The sequence below is a fragment of the Theobroma umbraticum genome, unplaced genomic scaffold (assembly GCF_002168275.2).
Source record: "Theobroma umbraticum cultivar Fairchild unplaced genomic scaffold, ASM216827v3 scaffold_239.1, whole genome shotgun sequence".
In the NCBI taxonomy this organism is placed as follows: Eukaryota; Viridiplantae; Streptophyta; class Magnoliopsida; order Malvales; family Malvaceae; genus Theobroma; species Theobroma umbraticum.
The window spans coordinates 673682-693147 of NW_018397273.1; the positions used below are offsets into that span (position 1 = coordinate 673682).

The 19466-nt window shown below is 32.5% G+C and overlaps 2 protein-coding genes across 2 annotated transcripts; both read left to right on the forward strand.

Annotated features, from left to right (window-relative positions):
- The first annotated feature begins 1415 nt into the window (after positions 1-1415).
- LOC110426866 (NAD(P)-binding Rossmann-fold superfamily protein) lies at positions 1416-2946 on the forward strand. The gene is made up of 2 exons (XM_021442182.2): positions 1416-1943; positions 2078-2946. The coding sequence occupies exons 1-2, from the start codon at positions 1473-1475 to the stop codon at positions 2696-2698; spliced, it is 1092 nt and encodes a 363-aa protein (XP_021297857.1). The 5' UTR covers positions 1416-1472; the 3' UTR covers positions 2699-2946.
- Positions 2947-3172: 226 nt separating this feature from the next.
- LOC110426864 (monooxygenase 1-like) lies at positions 3173-13884 on the forward strand. The gene is made up of 7 exons (XM_021442181.2): positions 3173-3368; positions 3753-3960; positions 11829-11975; positions 12056-12106; positions 12370-12541; positions 12805-13033; positions 13361-13884. The coding sequence occupies exons 2-7, from the start codon at positions 3881-3883 to the stop codon at positions 13882-13884; spliced, it is 1203 nt and encodes a 400-aa protein (XP_021297856.1). The 5' UTR covers positions 3173-3368; positions 3753-3880.
- Positions 13885-19466: the final 5582 nt, after the last annotated feature.

The following is a 19466-nucleotide window of genomic DNA, read 5'->3' on the forward strand; positions in this document are numbered from 1 at the left end:
TAGAAAAAGCTGTGCGTTGGCTGGCGCGTGATTTTCTATTAGATATTTTTTCCGGATTTGTCAAAAAGTCAAACATGATTTGATTGGAAGAGAAATGTTAATTGTTAACTGCATTTTGGGACTCTTATAAAATTTTTGAACTTTTAAAAGCACATTTTTTGAGATTTTATTTTGATTCAACGTTTTAAAAAGGATTAAATGCTCAATTTGAAATTAAAAATTTTAAGTTCTTGTTAATTTAATATTTAAATGTTTTAATTATAATAATTAAAAGTTAAATATTTTTAGTTTCTTAAAATTAAATGTTAAAGGGAAAGGTATCATGTAGAATATGTACATATTATGAATGTTGATTTATCATATAAATACGAAAAGGTACAAAATTATAGTGTGACATGTAACATATAATAATTTTTTCATTATGATATGTAATAACTAAATCTCTAATATTACCTGTAACAATTACATTTTTTAATATGATATGTAATAATTATATTTTTTAATATGATAAGTAATAACTAAATTTTTAACATAATATATAATAATTATATTTTTTAATATGATGTGTAATAATTAAATTTTTAACATAATATATAACAAATATATTTTAACATGACATGTAATAATTATTTTTAATATAACATATAATAATTAAATTTTAGAATATGACATGTAATACTGTGATAACCTAATAAAACTAAACATATCATTAAAAAAATAAAATATGCTTAATCATTAAGTTATAAGTATGCCTCTAACGTGGACTTGGAAAATTGATTTAATATCCTTTTGGAATTCTCGTTTTTACTTAATTGATAATGACTTGCATGATAAGGATATATAATATAAAATAATATTAAATTAGTGCTAGTATTATTACTTGTCTTAACAATTAGGAAATCACATTGGAACTACCCACCCATCCAACTCAAGGTCAACATTCAACACAACTAGGATAATATATTGAGCTTTAAAAAATACTACTAGTGGTGAAGTAACTAGACTTAAATTTGTCACAAATTTAACTGTTTTTTTTCATAAAAAAAAAGTTTTAAAGTTTAATATCTTATCATTGTGTATTTATTATTAATTAAAATATGAAAAAAAGTTTCAAAAGCTTCAAATAAATCATTTTTTAAATATATATTTTATAAATTTTAGTTAATTAAATTATTTAAAATAATATAGATCATAATTAAAAATGTTTAGAAAAAAAATCCCAAGCTTGTTTTTCTCTGGAAGAAAGTAACAACCACAAAGTTAAACCTGAGTTATTAATATCGAGTGTGTCGGTCAGGCCCAGCCCAAGAAATAATGGATTTTTATTATGAGGGTTTGGAGGGCCAAATGAGCCCACGTAGAGCCAGGGGATATGGTTCAATCCTGATCCTTTCCCTTCCAACGTTGTCCAACCACCGAATGAATATCAAGCTCGACAGCCTTCCAACCCAACAGAGCAACAAATCATAAAAATGGGTGAAAAACCTGAAACTCCAATTCGTTTTGGCATCATCGGTTGTGCAAACATAGCAAGAAAAGTTGCCAGAGCCATTAACTTAGCCCCCTGTTCGGTCCTGTACGCCATTGGCAGCCGTTCCATAGAAAAGGCCAAGCAATTTGCGAGTGACAACGGCGTGCGTGAGAGCGTCAAGATTTACGGGAGCTACGATCAAGTGCTCGATGATCCATTTGTGGATGCTGTGTACATGCCACTGCCGACTAGTCTGCACCTTCATTGGGCGGTGATGGCTGCCAGAAGGAAGAAGCATGTGCTGATAGAGAAACCAACGGCGCTCGATGTGACTGAGTTGGAGCAGATACTTGAAGCTTGTGAATCCAATGGTGTGCAGTTCATGGATGGGTCCATGTGGTTGCACCATCCTAGGACTGTTAAAATGAAGGAGACGCTCTTTGATTCTAAGCTTTTAGGAGATGTCAATTACGTAAGTGTCTTTTGTTTTCTTCTTACTTGTATTTAGAAGGGGGATTAATTCTGTCTTGGCCTTCTAATCTTTGTGCCACCGTTCCTGGTACTTGACACGAATTAAATGAATATTGTTGCTTATCTGACTGTCAGATCTACAGCACATCAACAACTTCAGTATCCCCTGAATTCCTTGAGAATGACATTAGAGTAAAAGCAGACATGGATGCCCTCGGTGCCCTTGGTGACATTGGCTGGTACTGTCTTGGAGCTATCCTGTGGGCCAAAAATTACCAGCTACCAACTTTAGTCACGGCTCTACCAGACGTCTCCAAAAACTCGAATGGAGTCATCCTCTCCTGCTCTGCCTCCATTCAATATGGGGAACCAGCGGAAACTGTTGGGATTATTCACTGCTCATTCTTCTCCAGTACATCCATGGACTTGACCATAACTGGTTCTGGCGGATCCTTGAATCTCCGGGACTTCATAATCCCGTATCAGGAGAGCTCCGCTTCATTCGAGTTCACTGTGGGAGCGAAGCTCGCGCAACTTCATATCGGGTGGAACGTGAAGCCACAGAAAGTAGTTGTGGATTCTGAGCTACCGCAGGAGGCTTTGATGGTTCAGGAGTTTGCAGGGCTTGTTCATGATATTAGAACATCTGCCTCCCACCCTGATCCTAAATGGCCTGACATTAGCAGAAAGACTCAGATGCTACTGGATGCAGTGAAGAAATCTGTTGATTTTGGTTGTAAGCCTGTTTATTTTTGAGGGTTCTGAGCTTGTTGTATTGAGTATTTGTACCACACCAACAAAGAGGTGTGAGTTCTGTGCACTTGAACATGGAATATGAGCTAAGATTAGCAAGAAAAAAAGATGTGTGTATATGTTATAAAACACATATACGTATATATTATAGTACAAAGTAGGAACATAATTAGATAAGGTCAGTTAACGTGTACGTATACTATGTGCATTTACTTTCTTCCTCTTACATTTTATCTTATCAAGCAAAGAAAAAAAATGTTAGAAATTTTTTATTTATTTTAAGAAGAAGAATATGATTTTGAGGACATGAATAAAACACTTTGCTTAAAGTATTTTTTTAATCTATTCATGTTTATTTTTGAATAAAAATAAATAATTTTATATGAGTAGTTATTTTTAAAATTATTTTATAAAAAAAAGATTGTTTTTTATAATTTTCTCTTGTTTAAATTCACATTCATGCTTTCTTTTTTTTCTTTTTTTTTTTTGTAGGACGTGATAGGAAAGGCAGCCACTTTTAAAAAAGAAAACAAGGTCTGAAACAATCTTTAATGGGAGATGGCAGTTGCTGCCGGATAGATATTTCAGTTCTGTGAACAGTGTCTTCATCAGTTTCGTGTGGCCTTCAACTTTTTTCTCTTGTCCATGTGTTTTTCTGTGTTTTGGTTGTTGGGTATGATCCATTACTGTCCAGCAAATCCTCAAAGTAAACACACTTTGCATTGCCCAAAAAGTTCATACAATTTGCACAAAAATTTTGTCATGGTACTAAATAGTAATTTTACAGGCTAATTGCCTATAGATAATGAGGAAATCTATTCACGACAAGTCCATGAACGTTTTTCTTTAGGTTTTATATTTATAATATTCAAAAAAGATAAATAAGGAACAATAATTGATAATTGCATTGCACCCATGAGTTAACCACCAGCTTTTATTTAATAACTAAACGTGTAGGGAGATGTTTTATGCATGGCGGTACAATGAAGTGAAATTTCTGAGTTTTGTTTCAATTCATATTCATATTTTCTAAAACGTTGCCTATCTCGATGTACAGCATCAAAGCAAGTTGGCAAGGCAGAAAGTGAAGCAGGTGATCGGGCGAGCCATGTATATGTATATGTTTCTCTTGAGGGAAAGAAGCAACTGAAGAAGAATAAAGATCAGTAAACAGAGAAGAGAGTGATGGAAAGGGGCGAGGAAGAAAAGATTGTCATTGTCGGTGGTGGAATATGCGGCCTTGCCACGGCTCTTGCTCTTCACAGGTTTTTAACATTATTTATCTTCAACAGCCAACTCCACTCTCTCGTCGATCTTCTTCTCTTTCTTTCATATTTCTCTTTTGGTTGACTGCTTTGCTAAAGTACATTTTAGATACATAGGAAGAAAAATTGCTATGTATTATTTCTTTTTCTTGATCAATATATGAACAAAAAAGCTGATCTATAACTTGGGGCTATATGAAATTAACAGTAAAGCTGCATGTATACCAAGTTAAATTTCATCCTTGTTCATTGCTTTTATAATTCTGAGGGAAGGCGTAATAGGGAGGCTGTGCAGCAAACTGGACATCAAGGTAGTTCAATAGAGTGAGAGGGGTTTACCAGTCAAAAGGGTGGTTCAGGGTGGTTCAGGGAGTTTGGGCAGCATGTGTGGTTCTGCGACTCAGGGAACCTGGTGTGACCTAGGGAAAAGGGGAATTTTGTACTGATACGTCGAGATAGGATGAGTCATGCCGTATCCAGTGTTTTCTCCATAATCGAAGGACTAGAGACTTGGCTAACAGCTTTATAGAAATTTTTTTTTTTGAAAGGTATAAATTGTATTTATTCCTTAAGAGAATACATTCATGCTGCGACAAGTCTTCATTCTAGTATTGGATGAAGACTCATCGCAGCAAAGATCTAGCTTCTCCAAATTCTCAAAAATAATAATAATAAAAAATACACGATCCAGCTATTTCTAGATCATACGAATACAACTCTATAAATCTAGTTAACAATCAATACAAATGCAAATGCCTTTCAAAATAAAATTCTGGTCAAGGAAAGAAGAATAATGGAAAGGAGAGAGATGATAGGAAGCTTTTATAGTTTTTTAAAGAAAGGAAGATTCGAATTTAATTTTTTTCCAACAATATAAGAAAAGATCATCAGATGGGGATAATCATTTAGAGAAATAAATGCCTGATAAACACTTATCCAACTTTTATAATTAATTTTTTGTGACATGGGTGAATATATAATCAGTAAGTTTGGTGCATTTGAATGTGCCACTAAACAAATATATAGAAGAAAAGTGCAGACTAAACAAATATCATATGTTTATTAATTCAGACTTTAAAGAGACATCTTTAAGTCAGAATTTAAGACTATTTCGAAAGTTTCAAGTTCAAATCTTGGAATAAATTCAATAAGATTTGTAACATAAATGATAAGACTTAGTGAAGCTTGAATGAAGAACAGCAGAGAAGAGCTCGAGCTTGAAAGAAAGAAGGCTAGCCACCAGGTGCTCTAAACGCACCATTTGACGAAGGCACAGATGCTCTATGCGCATCATTTAAAGAAAGACCAACATCTTAGCTTGTACAAATGAAACACACCGTTTCATTTAATTTCCTTTTTAAAAGTCAGTTAAGAGCTATTAGTTGTATAGATTAACAAAGTTAATTTTCTCTCGTTGATCATTCATTACCCTATGCACATAAGGCAGTGTACAGAGCACTTTTCAATGAACTTTTTTTACATCCTCAGAAATTCTTGAGTCGTTTTTCCCTTTTATTTACATTTTGTGATGATATTAGAGCAGAACGGTTGATTTACCAGACAAAACCGAGTTCAAATTATAGGAAATTGTTAGCTTTTCGTGTATCAACCGCATATTTTAGTAAGTACACTAATCTGGTTTTTTCATTTCATATTTGGTTTCGGTTTTTTTGTTTAAGAGCTGAAAGATTAGTGAATCAATCGAATCTAGACCTCAACGTACTACATCTGCCTCACAAATTTCACCAGCATGTGACTCTCAATCCACATACTACCTTTACCACACTAACCATACGGGTTCAATGATAGTGAATCCCAAACTCTCTACAAATAACTATGTGGCTTGGAGCAAACTATCAATTAGGAACAAAACTGGTTTCATAAACGGTACCATCCCCAAACCTTCAATCACATATCCAGCCTAATCGGCATAGAACCAAGGCAACAACTTGATAGTTGCTTGGTTATTAGACTCTATTTCACAACCAATAGCTTCTACTATATTATTTATGGACTTCGCTATAGTGACTTGGAACACATTGAAATAGAACTTTGCCCAACCTGATGATACTGAAAACTATAACCTGCAATATACTCTAGGAAATGTGACTAAGGGAGCTAAGATAGTGGATTCCTCCTTTATAGAGTTAAAAGGAATTTGGAAAGACGTAAAAAGCTACAAGCCACTACCACACTTTCAATGTGGAAAATGCAATTCAAATTGCTTCAAGAAATATTCAAACCAATACTTAAAGGACATGGTATTTAGGTTCCTTAATGCCTTAAATAAACCAATTCCAACATTGGACAAGGTTGATAGTATGGTCTTGAGAGGGGAAACGCAAAGAAACCTTTTTTTCCAATCCCAACCATTCCTTGGGTCTTTAGCCATGCTTGCAGCACTAATGCCAAAAAGAAACCAAGGAAAGACTTGACTTGTACTCGTTGTGGCAAAAAGGGTCATGCAAAGGAAAAATGCTACAAAATCATTACTTTTCTTGAGGATTTCAAATTTACCAAAGGGAAATATAATGTGAAGAAAGGTGTAGCTGTGATAAACAATGTTTTTACTGTAAATGAACCATAAACAAATGAACTTCATGCTAATCATGTGGAAGAGATGCGAAGTACTAGTTCCATGTCCCAAATATCTATGATTAAGCAACAGGTTAACAAGCTAATAAAGCTCTTGAATGAGAATGGTTTGATCAACAATGATCGTAAGAGTTTTTCAACAAACACTCAACAAACTAAACATTCACTTGTCAGTTTTGCCTTTGCAAGTTTAGTTTCTAACCATCATTGTTTTAGTACACATAAAATCTACCATCTAAACTTCAACATGTTAATACTATCATGATTAAACAAGGTCATTGGATCATGGACTTAGGTGCAACTGATCATATAGCCAATTCCTTAGATAGTTTTATTCAAACTGAATCTATAAAAAATTGCTATGTTCAATTGCCAAATGATAGAATAGCAACAATGTCTCATATAGGTTTAGTTAAAATAAATTCATCATTAACCCTGCATAATGTCTTATGTGTCCAAAGCTTTAAGTTTAATCTTATATCAATAGGTCAACTCACTTGTATCAAGAAAAACTATATACTTTTCACTATCCCATATTGTATTGTTTAGGACATTCTCTCATGGATAATGATTAGGGTTGCTAGGGCATCTTCAATGTTTTATCTGATGCAAGATAGCAAAGATAAACAAGACATGTCAAAATCCTATTTTGATAGACTAGTAAAGTTTCCTTCAGTGTTTTCTGTCAATGTTTATAAAACAGGACATAAAACCTCTGATTTTTGGCATTTTAGGCTAGACCTTGCACCTTTAGAAAGAATTAATCTAATTCATCAACATTGTCCAATTGTTAATTGTTTGAATGAATTACTTTGTAAAATTTGCCTTTTGACAAAGTAAAGAAAACTTCCTTTTCATGTTCATACTCAAAAAACAAATACACCTTTTCAACTGATTCATGCTAACATTTGGGGGCCTTATGAAATTCTAACTTTATCAGAACAAAGATTTTTCTTCACCGTTGTAGATGACTTTTCTTGTTTCACTTGGATTTTCTTAATGAGAAACAGATTAAAGGTTTCATCTATTATTTCTTTTGTTAATATGTATGACCAAAAATAATTTGAAATCTCAATTAAGTGCATAAGATCAAACAATGGAAGTGAGTTTAAACTTGCTGAGTTCTTTGCCAACATTGGAATCATTCATTAGCTATCTTGTGTAGATAACCCTCAACAGAATGGTGTGGTTGAGAGAAAACACCAACACAGTCTAAATGTCCTTGTCACTTGTAGGGAGATGTAGTTCTTACTGCAATTCACATCATTAATAAGGTACCTACTAAAATACTTCACAATAAGTAACCATTTGAGTTGTTATATGGCAAACCACCGGTTTTTGACTATTTCAAAGTCTTTGGATGTTATTTCTTTGTATCCAATTTGACATGAAATATTAAAAAGTTAGATAAAAGAGTAAACAAATGCATATTCTTTGGTTATCCAAAAAATGTCAAAGCATATAGGGTATATGATCTTTGTGCACAAAAAGTCTTGGTATCATGAAACATTGTTTTTCATGAACAGGTATTTCCATTTCACTCATCAAGCAATAGTATGCAATCAAATGCATTTTATAAAACTCCTGATATGCATGATGAATATATTGATGATTTTGACTCAGATTCCCCATTCTTAACCTTACCAAAACCACATACCATTTGAATTACAATTATATGAACCCTTTCCATCATCTGAAAGTCCTTCCACATCAAGCTCAAGTAAATTTCACCATAATACACCTCCAACTGACAATATGCCTACTGCTGCTGACAGCGACAGTACTGATATAACCAATTCTCAAGAAATAGAGATACCAACTAGGAAAAGCACAAGACAAAAACAAACTCCTAAGTACCTTGATGCCTATTATGTTGATCTACCTTTTCAAACTAATATTGTTGCTTTTCATCTTATAACAAATCACTTGTCTTCTAGCCAACTTTCATTTGCACACAAGGCTTTTACTATTTCTTTGTCTCATATTCATGAACCAAGCTCTTATCATCAAGTTGTGATTTGTTCACATTGCAGAGAAGCCATGAATCTTGAACTAAAAGGTTTACAAGATAAAGGTACATGGAACATAGTACCTCTACCTTCAAATTCACATGTCATTGTCGTATGAATTCCTGATGGGTGGCCTTCAAGTCAAAAGCAATCCATCGAAAATGATCTCAAATCTAAGCTACATGAGGAGCATTCAATGCTCTGTATTTCGTTGACAATGGAAGCTTGCTCTCATCTCGCTGTTATCTTTACTTTTGAATTCGGAAGCACATAGGAATGCATTACTTAAGGTTTTGAATCAGGCATACGTGGCTCATGTTATATCGGTTGAATTTTTAAATTTAATTTATTTATTTATAGTGTTTACAGTCATAAGGTGCAAATGGATCTATAAAGTAAAGTTAAAGGCTAATGGTGAGATTGAAAGATTCAAGGTAAGGTTGGTTGCTAAAAGGGACAATCAAGTTACAAGCTTTAGCTACTAGGAAACTTTCAATCTTGTAACAAAATGATTAACCATTAGAGTTTTCTTTGTTCTAGCTATAGCAATTGGTTAGTCCCTATCACAATTAGATGTCAATAATGTTTTTCTTAATGGAGATTTGGACGATAAGGTACATATGGAGCTATTATAGGGTTATTCAGTTTAAGGGGAATATCCTACAAGATCAAAGCTGGTCTGCAAATTGCACAAATCCTTGTATGGATTAAAGTGGGCATCCAGACAATGGAATGCCAAGTTTACTACATCACTCTTACAATTTGGCTTCAAGTAGTCAATAGCATACTACTCTTTGTTTACCATGAAGACTTCTAGTGGAGATTTTATAGCTCTCCTGGAATACGTAGATGACATCCTAATTGATAGCACATATATTCATATAGCAACAAAAGTAAAAGACTTTTTAAGCTCACAATTTAAACTCAAGGATCTTAGAGACGTTAGACAGTTTCTGGGGCTAGAAATTATGAATGCACCAGAAGGGATTTCTATAAGTCAAAGGAAATATAATCTTGACCTTTTTAAAGAACAAGGAATGCTAAGAGCTAAACCAATAAATACTCCAATTGACTACAATCACAAGCTGTAAAAAGCTCATAATGGAGACACACTAACAAATCCAATAAACTACGGACAACTAATAGGTAAATTGCTATATCTCACATTTAGTAGACCAGACACCTCTTATGTAGTGCAAGTGTTGTCACAATTCATGCATAAACCTGGTCAAATGCACCTTTTGGCAACTCACAAGGTGTTAAAATATTTGAAAATACTCATGGACAAGGAATCTTGATGAAATCATGATCAACTCTTTAAATCTTAACCTACTCAGGCTGAGCAGGATGCCCCACTGTTGAGAATTAATCATTAGTTAGAGTGTGTATATAAGAGATTCTCTTGTCAGTTGGAAGTCAAAAAATAATTTGTTATAACTTGGAGCTCAACTAAAGCAGAATATCATTCCATGGCTTCCACATGCTATGAGTTAATATCGTTGAAACATTTGTTGACAGATTTTGAGATAAATCATGATGGTCTTATAAACCTGTATTCATATAGTCAATCTACCATCCGCATCAACAAAAATCCGGTATTCTATGAAAGGACAAAGCACATTGAAATGAACTGTCATTTCATTGAAGAAAAAGTGTTGGTAGGTATAATCAAGCCACTTTACATATCAACAAACTTGCAAGTAGCTGACATTTTCACCAAAACTTTGCAACCAAAGTCATTTTATAAGCTACTGAGTAAGATGAATGCTCACAGCATTCACGCCTCCTCTCAAGGGGAAGTGATGAACAAAATTGAGGAATAATTCCAAACTTAATCAAGCTTGAATGAATAAAAGGCTTCAATGAAGAGCAACAAAGAAGAGCTCGAGCATGAAAGAAAGAAGGTTGGACAGTAAGTGCTCTAAACGCACCATTTGACTAAAGGACAGATGCTCTGTACAATGAAAGGCACCATTTCATTTAATTAGTTTTTTAAAAGTTAGTTAGGAGCTGTTAGTTATATAGATTAGTAAAGTTAATTTTCTCTCTTGTTGGCCATTCATTACCCCCTACATATAAGACAGTGTATAAAGCATTTTTCAATGAATTTTTTTGACATTCTCAAAAATTCTTGTGGCTTTCTCTTTTCTTAACTTTTGTCAATAAAGAAAACTTTACCTCTTATTATATAAGTCGAATATGATTTAATTTAAGTCTTAATCTTGAGAAAGACATGAGTGAGAATTGAGAGAAACAATAAATATCTCCATCATTTAAATGCTAGATCTTTATTTTATTTCAACCACGAGATATTCCTTTTGGTTATATATATATATATATATTATTTTCTTTCTAAAATTATTATAAAAAATCCAAAATGCAATACATGGCTTTGAATCTGAAAAAGAATTGTTCGGGTTATAACAATTATTTCATACCGTTTAGTAGCTAGCATACATCAACACCATACCACATTCAAAATGGAACAAAATGGCAGATTGTAAACATACCCAGAGAAGATAATGGGGCAGCCGAAACTTTGGCTAAAGGAGTTCTTTGGGAAAATGCTAATGAGTAACTGTCCTAGTCTGTATCTTCTCTGGGTTCCTGGGTTGCTGTCTTCGATGCAATTGCTTAACTGGTATCTTGAGTTTTTTGCCTGCGTAGGATCTCTTTTCTTATTGGCTTTCATTTTTCTGGTGGGTGGTTCTGGTTATGTGGGCTGCCTTGAGGGACGGGAATATGGTTCTGTTTCTGTGAAAATGGTTATGAGATCTTGTTTATGTTCTCTAGCATCGTACTGTCATGACCTTGTTGAGTGCTTGTTTTTCTGGTATGGCAAGGGTTGGCAATGCAATTCCTGCTCTGGTTGTATTTTGGGTGGAGCGTAGGCCTTGCTTGCAAGGGATATAGCTGTTTCTGGGTAATTGCTCTTGAATCAACCAATCTCTGAATCTTTCCTACCCTATGAAATATAAACAATAAGAGGAGTTTGATGTGTAGATTCAGTAAAAGCATATATTGGTATTAATTAATATGAATATTCATTTTGGTACGTTTGTATAATGTACTAAGAACCTAGTGTATCTCAAACCTCAATTAGACTTTCTCGTCTATACCAAAAAAAAAAATAGCGGATTAGATATTCGACCAGATAAACTCAAATCTTGATTAGAAACCCATTTGCAATACAAAGTTATGGGAGCATATCGTTGGATTTTGGGTTGAAAGTTTATGATTGATGAAGAAGAATGTGGAATTCAGGAAAGGGATTGAAAGTATAGTGTTGGAAAGATCAGAAAACTTGCGAGCAACAGGAGCTGCCATCATAGTGCAACCAAATGGGTGGCGTGCATTGGATCAACTTGGCATTGCTTCCAAACTTAGGCAAACTGCTCTTTCTATACAATCGTAAGATAATCTCCCTTTCTCTCCCTCTCCGAAAAAAGTATTGTCACTTGTTTTAATCTGCCTAGGTTTTTTGTTCACAGGGGACAATACATTACAGTTAAAGATGGCAAGAAGAAAGATTTGCCTGTTGGGTAAGTTTACCTTTTTCCTTATTACACTGGTTGTTTTTTAGTACGAGAAGTTCTTTTCCTTTCCAAATGGTCAACAAATAGCATTTTCCTGTGACCTTATGCCAATATACCTAAGGATTTTCTGCATAATACAAAAAGGGTTCTTTTTTTTATTTAGAAAAAAAGATTTGAACAGAGCTTTTAGAGCCAAAGACACACTTATTATTGATCTAAATGTTGGGGTAAGACAAATGGTTGGAAAATTAACTTACGAGTTTTTGTAGGGATGTTGGAGAATTAAGATGCTTGAAACGGACTGACCTCCTCAATGCATTAGCTGAGAATCTGCCTGCAGATACTGTCCACCTCGGATGCAAGGTGATGTCCATAAAATTAGATCCCTCAACGTCCTATCCGATTCTTCAATTGCAGGATGGAAGTGTGCTAATGGCCAAGGTAATTGTAACAATTCCTTCATTCATGCATTCACAAAAACAGCATTCAAGGTTTGTTTTCAAAGCTTGTATTTGAGGGTAGAATTTAGATTTGGACTTTAAATCTAATAATTAATCCAATTACAATGCTCTCTCCCTTCTCAGAGTTTTACTTTTGAATTATACATGAATGCTATATTAAAGTATTTGACAATACAAAAATCAAAATTGAGTTTCCTAGTGGAACCTATGATAATATTAATTTGCAAATTCTTGGAAAAGCAGGTTGTGATCGGATGTGATGGTGTGAACTCTACCATTGCAAACATTCTTGGACTCAACTCCACGAGGCTTTTCTCCACAAGTGTTATTAGGGGCTTCACAAATTATGAAACAGGTCATGAATTTGGCGGTGCCTTCCTCGTTTTCAGCAAAGATGATGTTCAGCTGGGACTTTTGCCTGTCACTGAGAAGCTAGTGTATTGGTTTGTAACTAGGAAACAAACTTCTCAAGGTAATAATTTAGCTTAGTCTAAATGTCACAGATACTATAAGTAAGAGATGAGATGGGTGTTGGGTTCTTTTGAATTAAAAATAGATTTATATATTAATAAAAAATACTCGAGTCCGGGTAGATTCAGATCAAAGTAGATCTTTCTTTTTTATGAGTGAAAGAGTTAATACAATGAAAACATTGCACAATCACTCATGTAGGATGTCTGACATAATTATTTCTGTCGTCTCATAAATATTGTTGGGACGCTTGGAATTTGTCCTTGTAATCATACTAACAATTTCTAAATGGTTATTTTGTTTTTTTTGGTTTTAAATTTACCTGCAGATTCAAAGGCTTCGAAATCTCAAACTCTGATCAAAGAGTTAACTGTGGAAGCAATGAAGGACTTCCCCATCCACATAATGGAGATGGTAAAGGACAGCGATGTGGACTCCCTGCATCTGACGGATTTGAGGTTCCGAGCACCATGGGATTTGCTTGGATCAAATCTTCGTAGAGGGAGTGTGACACTGGCAGGAGATGCCATGCATGCCATGGCTCCATTCCTCGCGCAAGGTGGCTCAGCATCTCTAGAAGACGCAGTCGTGCTTGCAAGATGCTTATCACAAAACCAAACCATGCGCGTTGATGAAAAACAAGCGAAAACAATGATTAACGTGGAGGCGGCATTGGATCAATATGCTAAAGAGCGAAAAATGAGAGTGTTTTGGTTGTCGCTGGAAACTTTTCTTATCGGGACCATGCTCGATACTTCAACCCTACTGGTAAAAAGCTTATGCATTATCTCTCTAATGGTCCTCTTTAGAGACAAGATTGCCCACACCCGCTACGATTGTGGTCGTCTCTAAGCAGCAGCAGTTGTAGTTATTGTTGGACTTGAGCACCCATGGTTGTGCTCCTCTCAAATGCCAAATAATGTAGTGCTCAGCACTGCATATTACGATGTAATCTTAATGAAGAGGAATTTGCTTTTGGTGAATAAAACTGAGGAAACGCATCATGACCTTCACTACATACAACAGGGTTGAAAGCTAGAAATAATTCTGTTGGATGAACATTGTAAAATTACCATATAATGTAAGGTAAAAATAGAATTATAAATATGGACAGCGTTAGGTGTAACTAGCTGTAATAATAAAATTTAAATAAAAAGGGGGAAAAAGTAAGAAAATTTGAATTGCAATGTTGTTATGCATAAAGCTCCTGGTCAGGTGTCAATTTCGTTCCAAAATTGTGGTGCAAATTCCATTAAATTGGCATCATCGTCATTTTCGACAGATTTTTAATTAAAAATTCAATCTAAATTTTGTTAAAATCGTCATTTTTCAAAAAAAATTCACTAAAATAAAAATTTGCCCAACAAGATGATACTGGAATTTGTAACTTGCAATATACTCTGGGAAGTGTTACTAAGGGAACTAGGATAGTGGATTCCTACTTTATAGAGTAAAAAGGAATTTTTTTAAAAAATTTTATTAGAAATTTTTTAAAATTCTGAATATTAAAAATTTGTCGGAATTCTATCGGAAAAGTGTGGTGCCAATTTCATTAAACTAGCTTTATCAACTACAATGGATCTTGGATTAAAGATTATTTCATCAGAAAACTTTATGCAAAATTTTGTTAGAATTTTGGACAAAATTTCACCAAAAATATTTTATTAGAAATTTGTCAAAATTTTGAATATTAAAAATTCGTCAGAATTTTGTTTGAAAATTGTGGCGCTAATTCCATGCTTCATCGTCATTTTCAACTAATTTTCAATTAAAGAATATTTCATTGGAATGTTTTATTAAAAATTTGTCAAAATTTCGTTGGAATTATCATTTTTGGATGAAATTTCATAAAAATATTTTGTTAGAAATTTGTCAAAATTTTGAATATTAAAAATTCCAGGTCAGAATTTTGTCAAAAAATTGTAGTGTCAATTCCATTAAACTGGCTTAATTTTATTGGAGGATTTTATTAAAAATACATTGAAATTTAGTTCAAATTGCTAGTTTTTAACGAAATTTCATCAAAATGTTTTATTAGAAGTTTTTCAAATTTTCGAATATTAAGAATTCAGAAAAATTTCGTTGAACTCTGGAATTTTTCAATGAAATGCTTCTAGCCGATTGAAATCCGTCGGTAGAGGCTTATAAAAAAATAAGGAAAACCTTGCAATTTCGTTTGGTAGTGGGCGGGCCGTGTGAACAAATATAGGATGCCATAGACCAACTCGGTGCGACCCAACTTGTTGAAACCCTTTTGAGGAGTTGGTTCCATGGGAATATCAGAATGTTCCCCATCAATTATTTTGTCCCAAAACCGCCACCATACCATCACCAGGAAAAGATAAAAGGAGAGAATTTCCTTTGTTGTTTCTTCTTCAAACATATGTTGGGCACACAAAAATGATTCCAATTGCTTCTAAAAGGAGATCAGTTGTAGCCATATCTACAAAGAGGACTTCAATTTGGGGGGAATAAATTCCTTGGAATTCTGCTGCACCCAACTAGTTTTTGCTATCCCACCCAATTAGCTTCTTGTAAACATCACCCACCAATTTGGATTGAAACATAAAAAAGCCTGCCATAATTGGCACCAGATACCTCAATCATGTGTCAAGATTAAAAAGACAACTAGGAAAGCAAATGGGCCAATTATCAAACAACTAGTCTGTCACATTGTACAATTCCTTGTGATCAATACTTTATGGGCAACAACTCCTATAGCTCTACACTGTCATCCAAACAAGGCACAAGACAATGCTAACATTATTTAAATTGGAGGGATTACAAGACTCATCTCCATTACCAGGGTTTTTTTTTTTTTCCATATTATACCTAGAGGAAGCATTGATTAATATATAGTTTTCTGTTTCGTTTAAACTGGCTTTGTCTTTCTTTTCTGACCTGCATGGAGAATTATGATGGAGTATTTAGATGTCTGCTAGAGTTGCTGCCACCAATTGCTTTCTTTTATTCTTGTTTTCATCCAAAGAGAGAACAAGAAACTGAAAAATTGTTCTCTTTCCCCTTTTTCGTTGTTTGGTATTTCCAAACTCAAGGGATCTTGAAAACCAAACTCACATAATAAGGTTAAACTTTCCTCTCTCTTTTTTTTCCTCAAGAAAAGGTATAGACTAATTTACAAGAAGAAACATTTATTTTAACTATTATAACTTAAATATTAACTCGAAAGTCATGAATTTGAATCTTAAAAGCGACTAAGTAAAGTAAAATAGTTATTTATAAATCCAAAACATACGCATTGTATAGACTTCCAACTTATAAGTCCAAAACTCATACATTTATGGCTTGAAAGTATGACATCCTCCCTGGATATGTATACTCTGATAGCAAATGTCAAAGTTCACATCAACTTATAAGATATTATTTATTTTAGTCAAATGCACTTTATAAATTGAAAATGGTGTAAACCCTTAAATACCTAATCTCACTATAGTATAACAATTAATACGGGATTCATGACTTCCCTCTAAAATAATAACATCTCCTCTTGATGTGGGATTCATAGTTCTTCTATAAAATCATGACATCTTCTTGGAAAGTGTATAATCTCTTTGATGTAAAATTCATGACTTCTCATTGAAACCATAACACTGTATCGATTGAAAGGTAAAATAGGAACAAATTTGTTGAAACATCTTACAATTTTGACACTTTTGTCTTAAAATATGAAATAATCATCATTTAGAGTAAGACGATTTCTTGTAAAGCGAGTCTACTTCGAAATCTAAAAAAAAAATCTAAAAGGGGGTTGAAATATTCAACAATAGCTGTCTTTTCCCGTTGGAGATGTTGATAGGCGATGGTTCCAAATCGCAGACAAAACTTTTAAATGTAATTTTTGACTATGTATGTGGCGTAGAAGTGTTATGATGATGAGTGAGAGAGGTAAATTCTTAAATTCAAATTGTTATTGATAATTGATTTGAAATTTTATGTCTCTTTCGATTATAATGTCATGATATACGTTAATTGTTTCCTTAACTCCCTATCACGAAATTGTCAACACATAAATAAAATAAAAAAATTTTAAGTCATAAAAGTAATTAAGGTGTTACCATTATTAAATATAAGTAAGATAATTGCCAAATTTCAAAACATTTGATTGTACATTCATACATGGTGTGTGACGCCAGGATTAGACAAAGCAAAATGACCGTAACTATAATTATAATTATATGTTTATTAATTGAGGACTGTGGATTCTCCATTTGAAAGGTCTTCTAATCATTAAATAAGAGTATAGCGTGGTTGGCAACCTTCAATCAAGAGAGAATATGCATGATATGTGATGCCAGGATTAGACACAGCAAAAATCAATGACCACGACTCAAATTAAAATTTTATTGAAGGTTGAGATTCCAGAATATTCAATTTGTTTTCTTTTTTATGAAACAATTTGCAATTGCTTAATCATTTTTGGCCTAATAAACGACTTTGAGACTTGCCCTTTCGACATAACCAAATAATCAAATCTTGTGACCTTTGTGTTACCCAAAAATGTTATATATGATCATTCTTGAAAGAAAAAAAAATATAATACTTTAAAAAATTGTACATATATCTTTATTCTTTTAATACATTTAATGAAACTTTTATATTTTTATTTAGATCAAATAGGCTCTCTTAATTGGCAATTGACCATTTGTTATTAATAAAAATACCACTTATTATTTTATACTCATATAACATTCACTTGAAGGGTAAAACATATTAAGTGATTATATAATTATAGCACATCAATATACCAAAATGACTATCTATGATGATATGTTAATATATTGCGTTAGTATCATATGATATAGAATGACAAGTGATTTTTTTTATTAACATCAACTAATCAACTGTTACTTATAAAAGTTTATTTGATTAAAAAATAAATATATAAAGATTTAATTAAATGTAATAAAAAACAAAATCTTTTAAAATAATTCAAAAGATTTTTTAAATATTATGTCTAAGAAACATTACTTATCACAATTATTTGCTTGGGTGATGTATAAGACAAAGTTAAACTTCAAATATGATGTAAAAAAACTTAATAATATAAATTGACAAATTAATGGTAATTTGAAAATAAAATTAGAAAAAACACTGTGAATCTGTGGCATTGACGGTAAGCAGTAAGCAGTGACTAATGCAAATTCATAGGTCAACGTCACAATTCCAGTCTTCACTGTGTTGTTCTAGAAAAACTTGGGTTTTTTTCCAATTTTGTTTCTGTCATTGATGGGAAACTAATGTTTGAAAGGGCAACCACTTGGAACCATGTAGAAGGTGGACTTTGAAAGGTTTGTGTGTGGGTCTTCTCTTTGAGAAGTGGAATTATATGAATCATTATAGGTTTGAATTTATGTTGGATAAAGCCTGGGTAAGTTTAAGTTCTTCTTTTTTTTTTTTAATGTCAATTTTGATTAAATAAAAATTGATAGATTGATATGGTTCAGTAAATAATTAAATTAAATAATAATATCTTTACACAAAATTTAAAAATTGAATTATAATATATAACAAAGAAATACATATTTAAGTTAAATACCAAAATTTATTCAAATTGTATATTATTTTATATACTTCAATTTCATGAAAATCAAATAAAGGTAGATTAATAAAAATGGAACAGAGCGAGTATCATCTTATATCCATCCATTCATTACCCATGCAAGCTACTGGAAACTCTAGCTCCCAGGTAATTAAATAGAGTTGTTTTTTTTTTAATTTTCTAGATGTAATAAATAATATAACTAAATGTAGAATTTAAATATTCAATGAATCAAATTTGAATAAAATAATAAATTAACTTATCTTATTTCCAGTTATATGTATATAATATGTTGGATTATTCAAAATGTTGCATTCTTTAAAAATAAACGTGAAGAACTATTGGTTTACTTAACCCAATGGAATCTGGATCAATATGATAAAATATAGGCAAAGTAATTTTGTTTTGGGAGAATAATAATTTTTTAAGAAAATAAAAAGCAATATATATATTTTTATTTAAACTAAATGTTGCATTAAATTTAGTGCACATAAAAACAAGAATACTTTTGGCAAATCCAGATGCTGTGGGTCAAAATTTTACACTCGAGATTCGCTCACCGTTTTTTATTGAAGGCGTGCGAATTGGAAAATTTGAAATTATAATTATAGTTATAATTATATAATATTCAAAAAAATTTGAAATTATTTAAAAATTATTTAAATAAATTTTTATTTTTTTTACATTTTTGATACTAAATCAAACAAATAAATAAATAAAATTTTAAATTAATAATTTTTTATTTTATATATTAATTAAATTTTTATATTTTTATTTTATATTAAATAAATTTTTATAACTAATAATTAATTAACTATTTTTAATCAAAATATCATTAATCATTTTTATGTCACGTGAGATATTAATATGTTAC

Bases quoted from the DNA above. Each gene is read 5' to 3' on its own strand.
- LOC110426866 (XM_021442182.2), top strand. From the start codon at position 1,473: ATGGGTGAAAAACCTGAAACTCCAATTCGTTTTGGCATCATCGGTTGT. The intron at 1,944-2,077 runs GTAAGTGTCTTT...TCTGACTGTCAG, and splicing joins TTTTAGGAGATGTCAATTAC to ATCTACAGCACATCAACAAC.
- LOC110426864 (XM_021442181.2), top strand. From the start codon at position 3,881: ATGGAAAGGGGCGAGGAAGAAAAGATTGTCATTGTCGGTGGTGGAATA. The intron at 3,961-11,828 runs GTTTTTAACATT...TGTGGAATTCAG, and splicing joins ACGGCTCTTGCTCTTCACAG to GAAAGGGATTGAAAGTATAG. The intron at 13,034-13,360 runs GTAATAATTTAG...ATTTACCTGCAG, and splicing joins TAGGAAACAAACTTCTCAAG to ATTCAAAGGCTTCGAAATCT.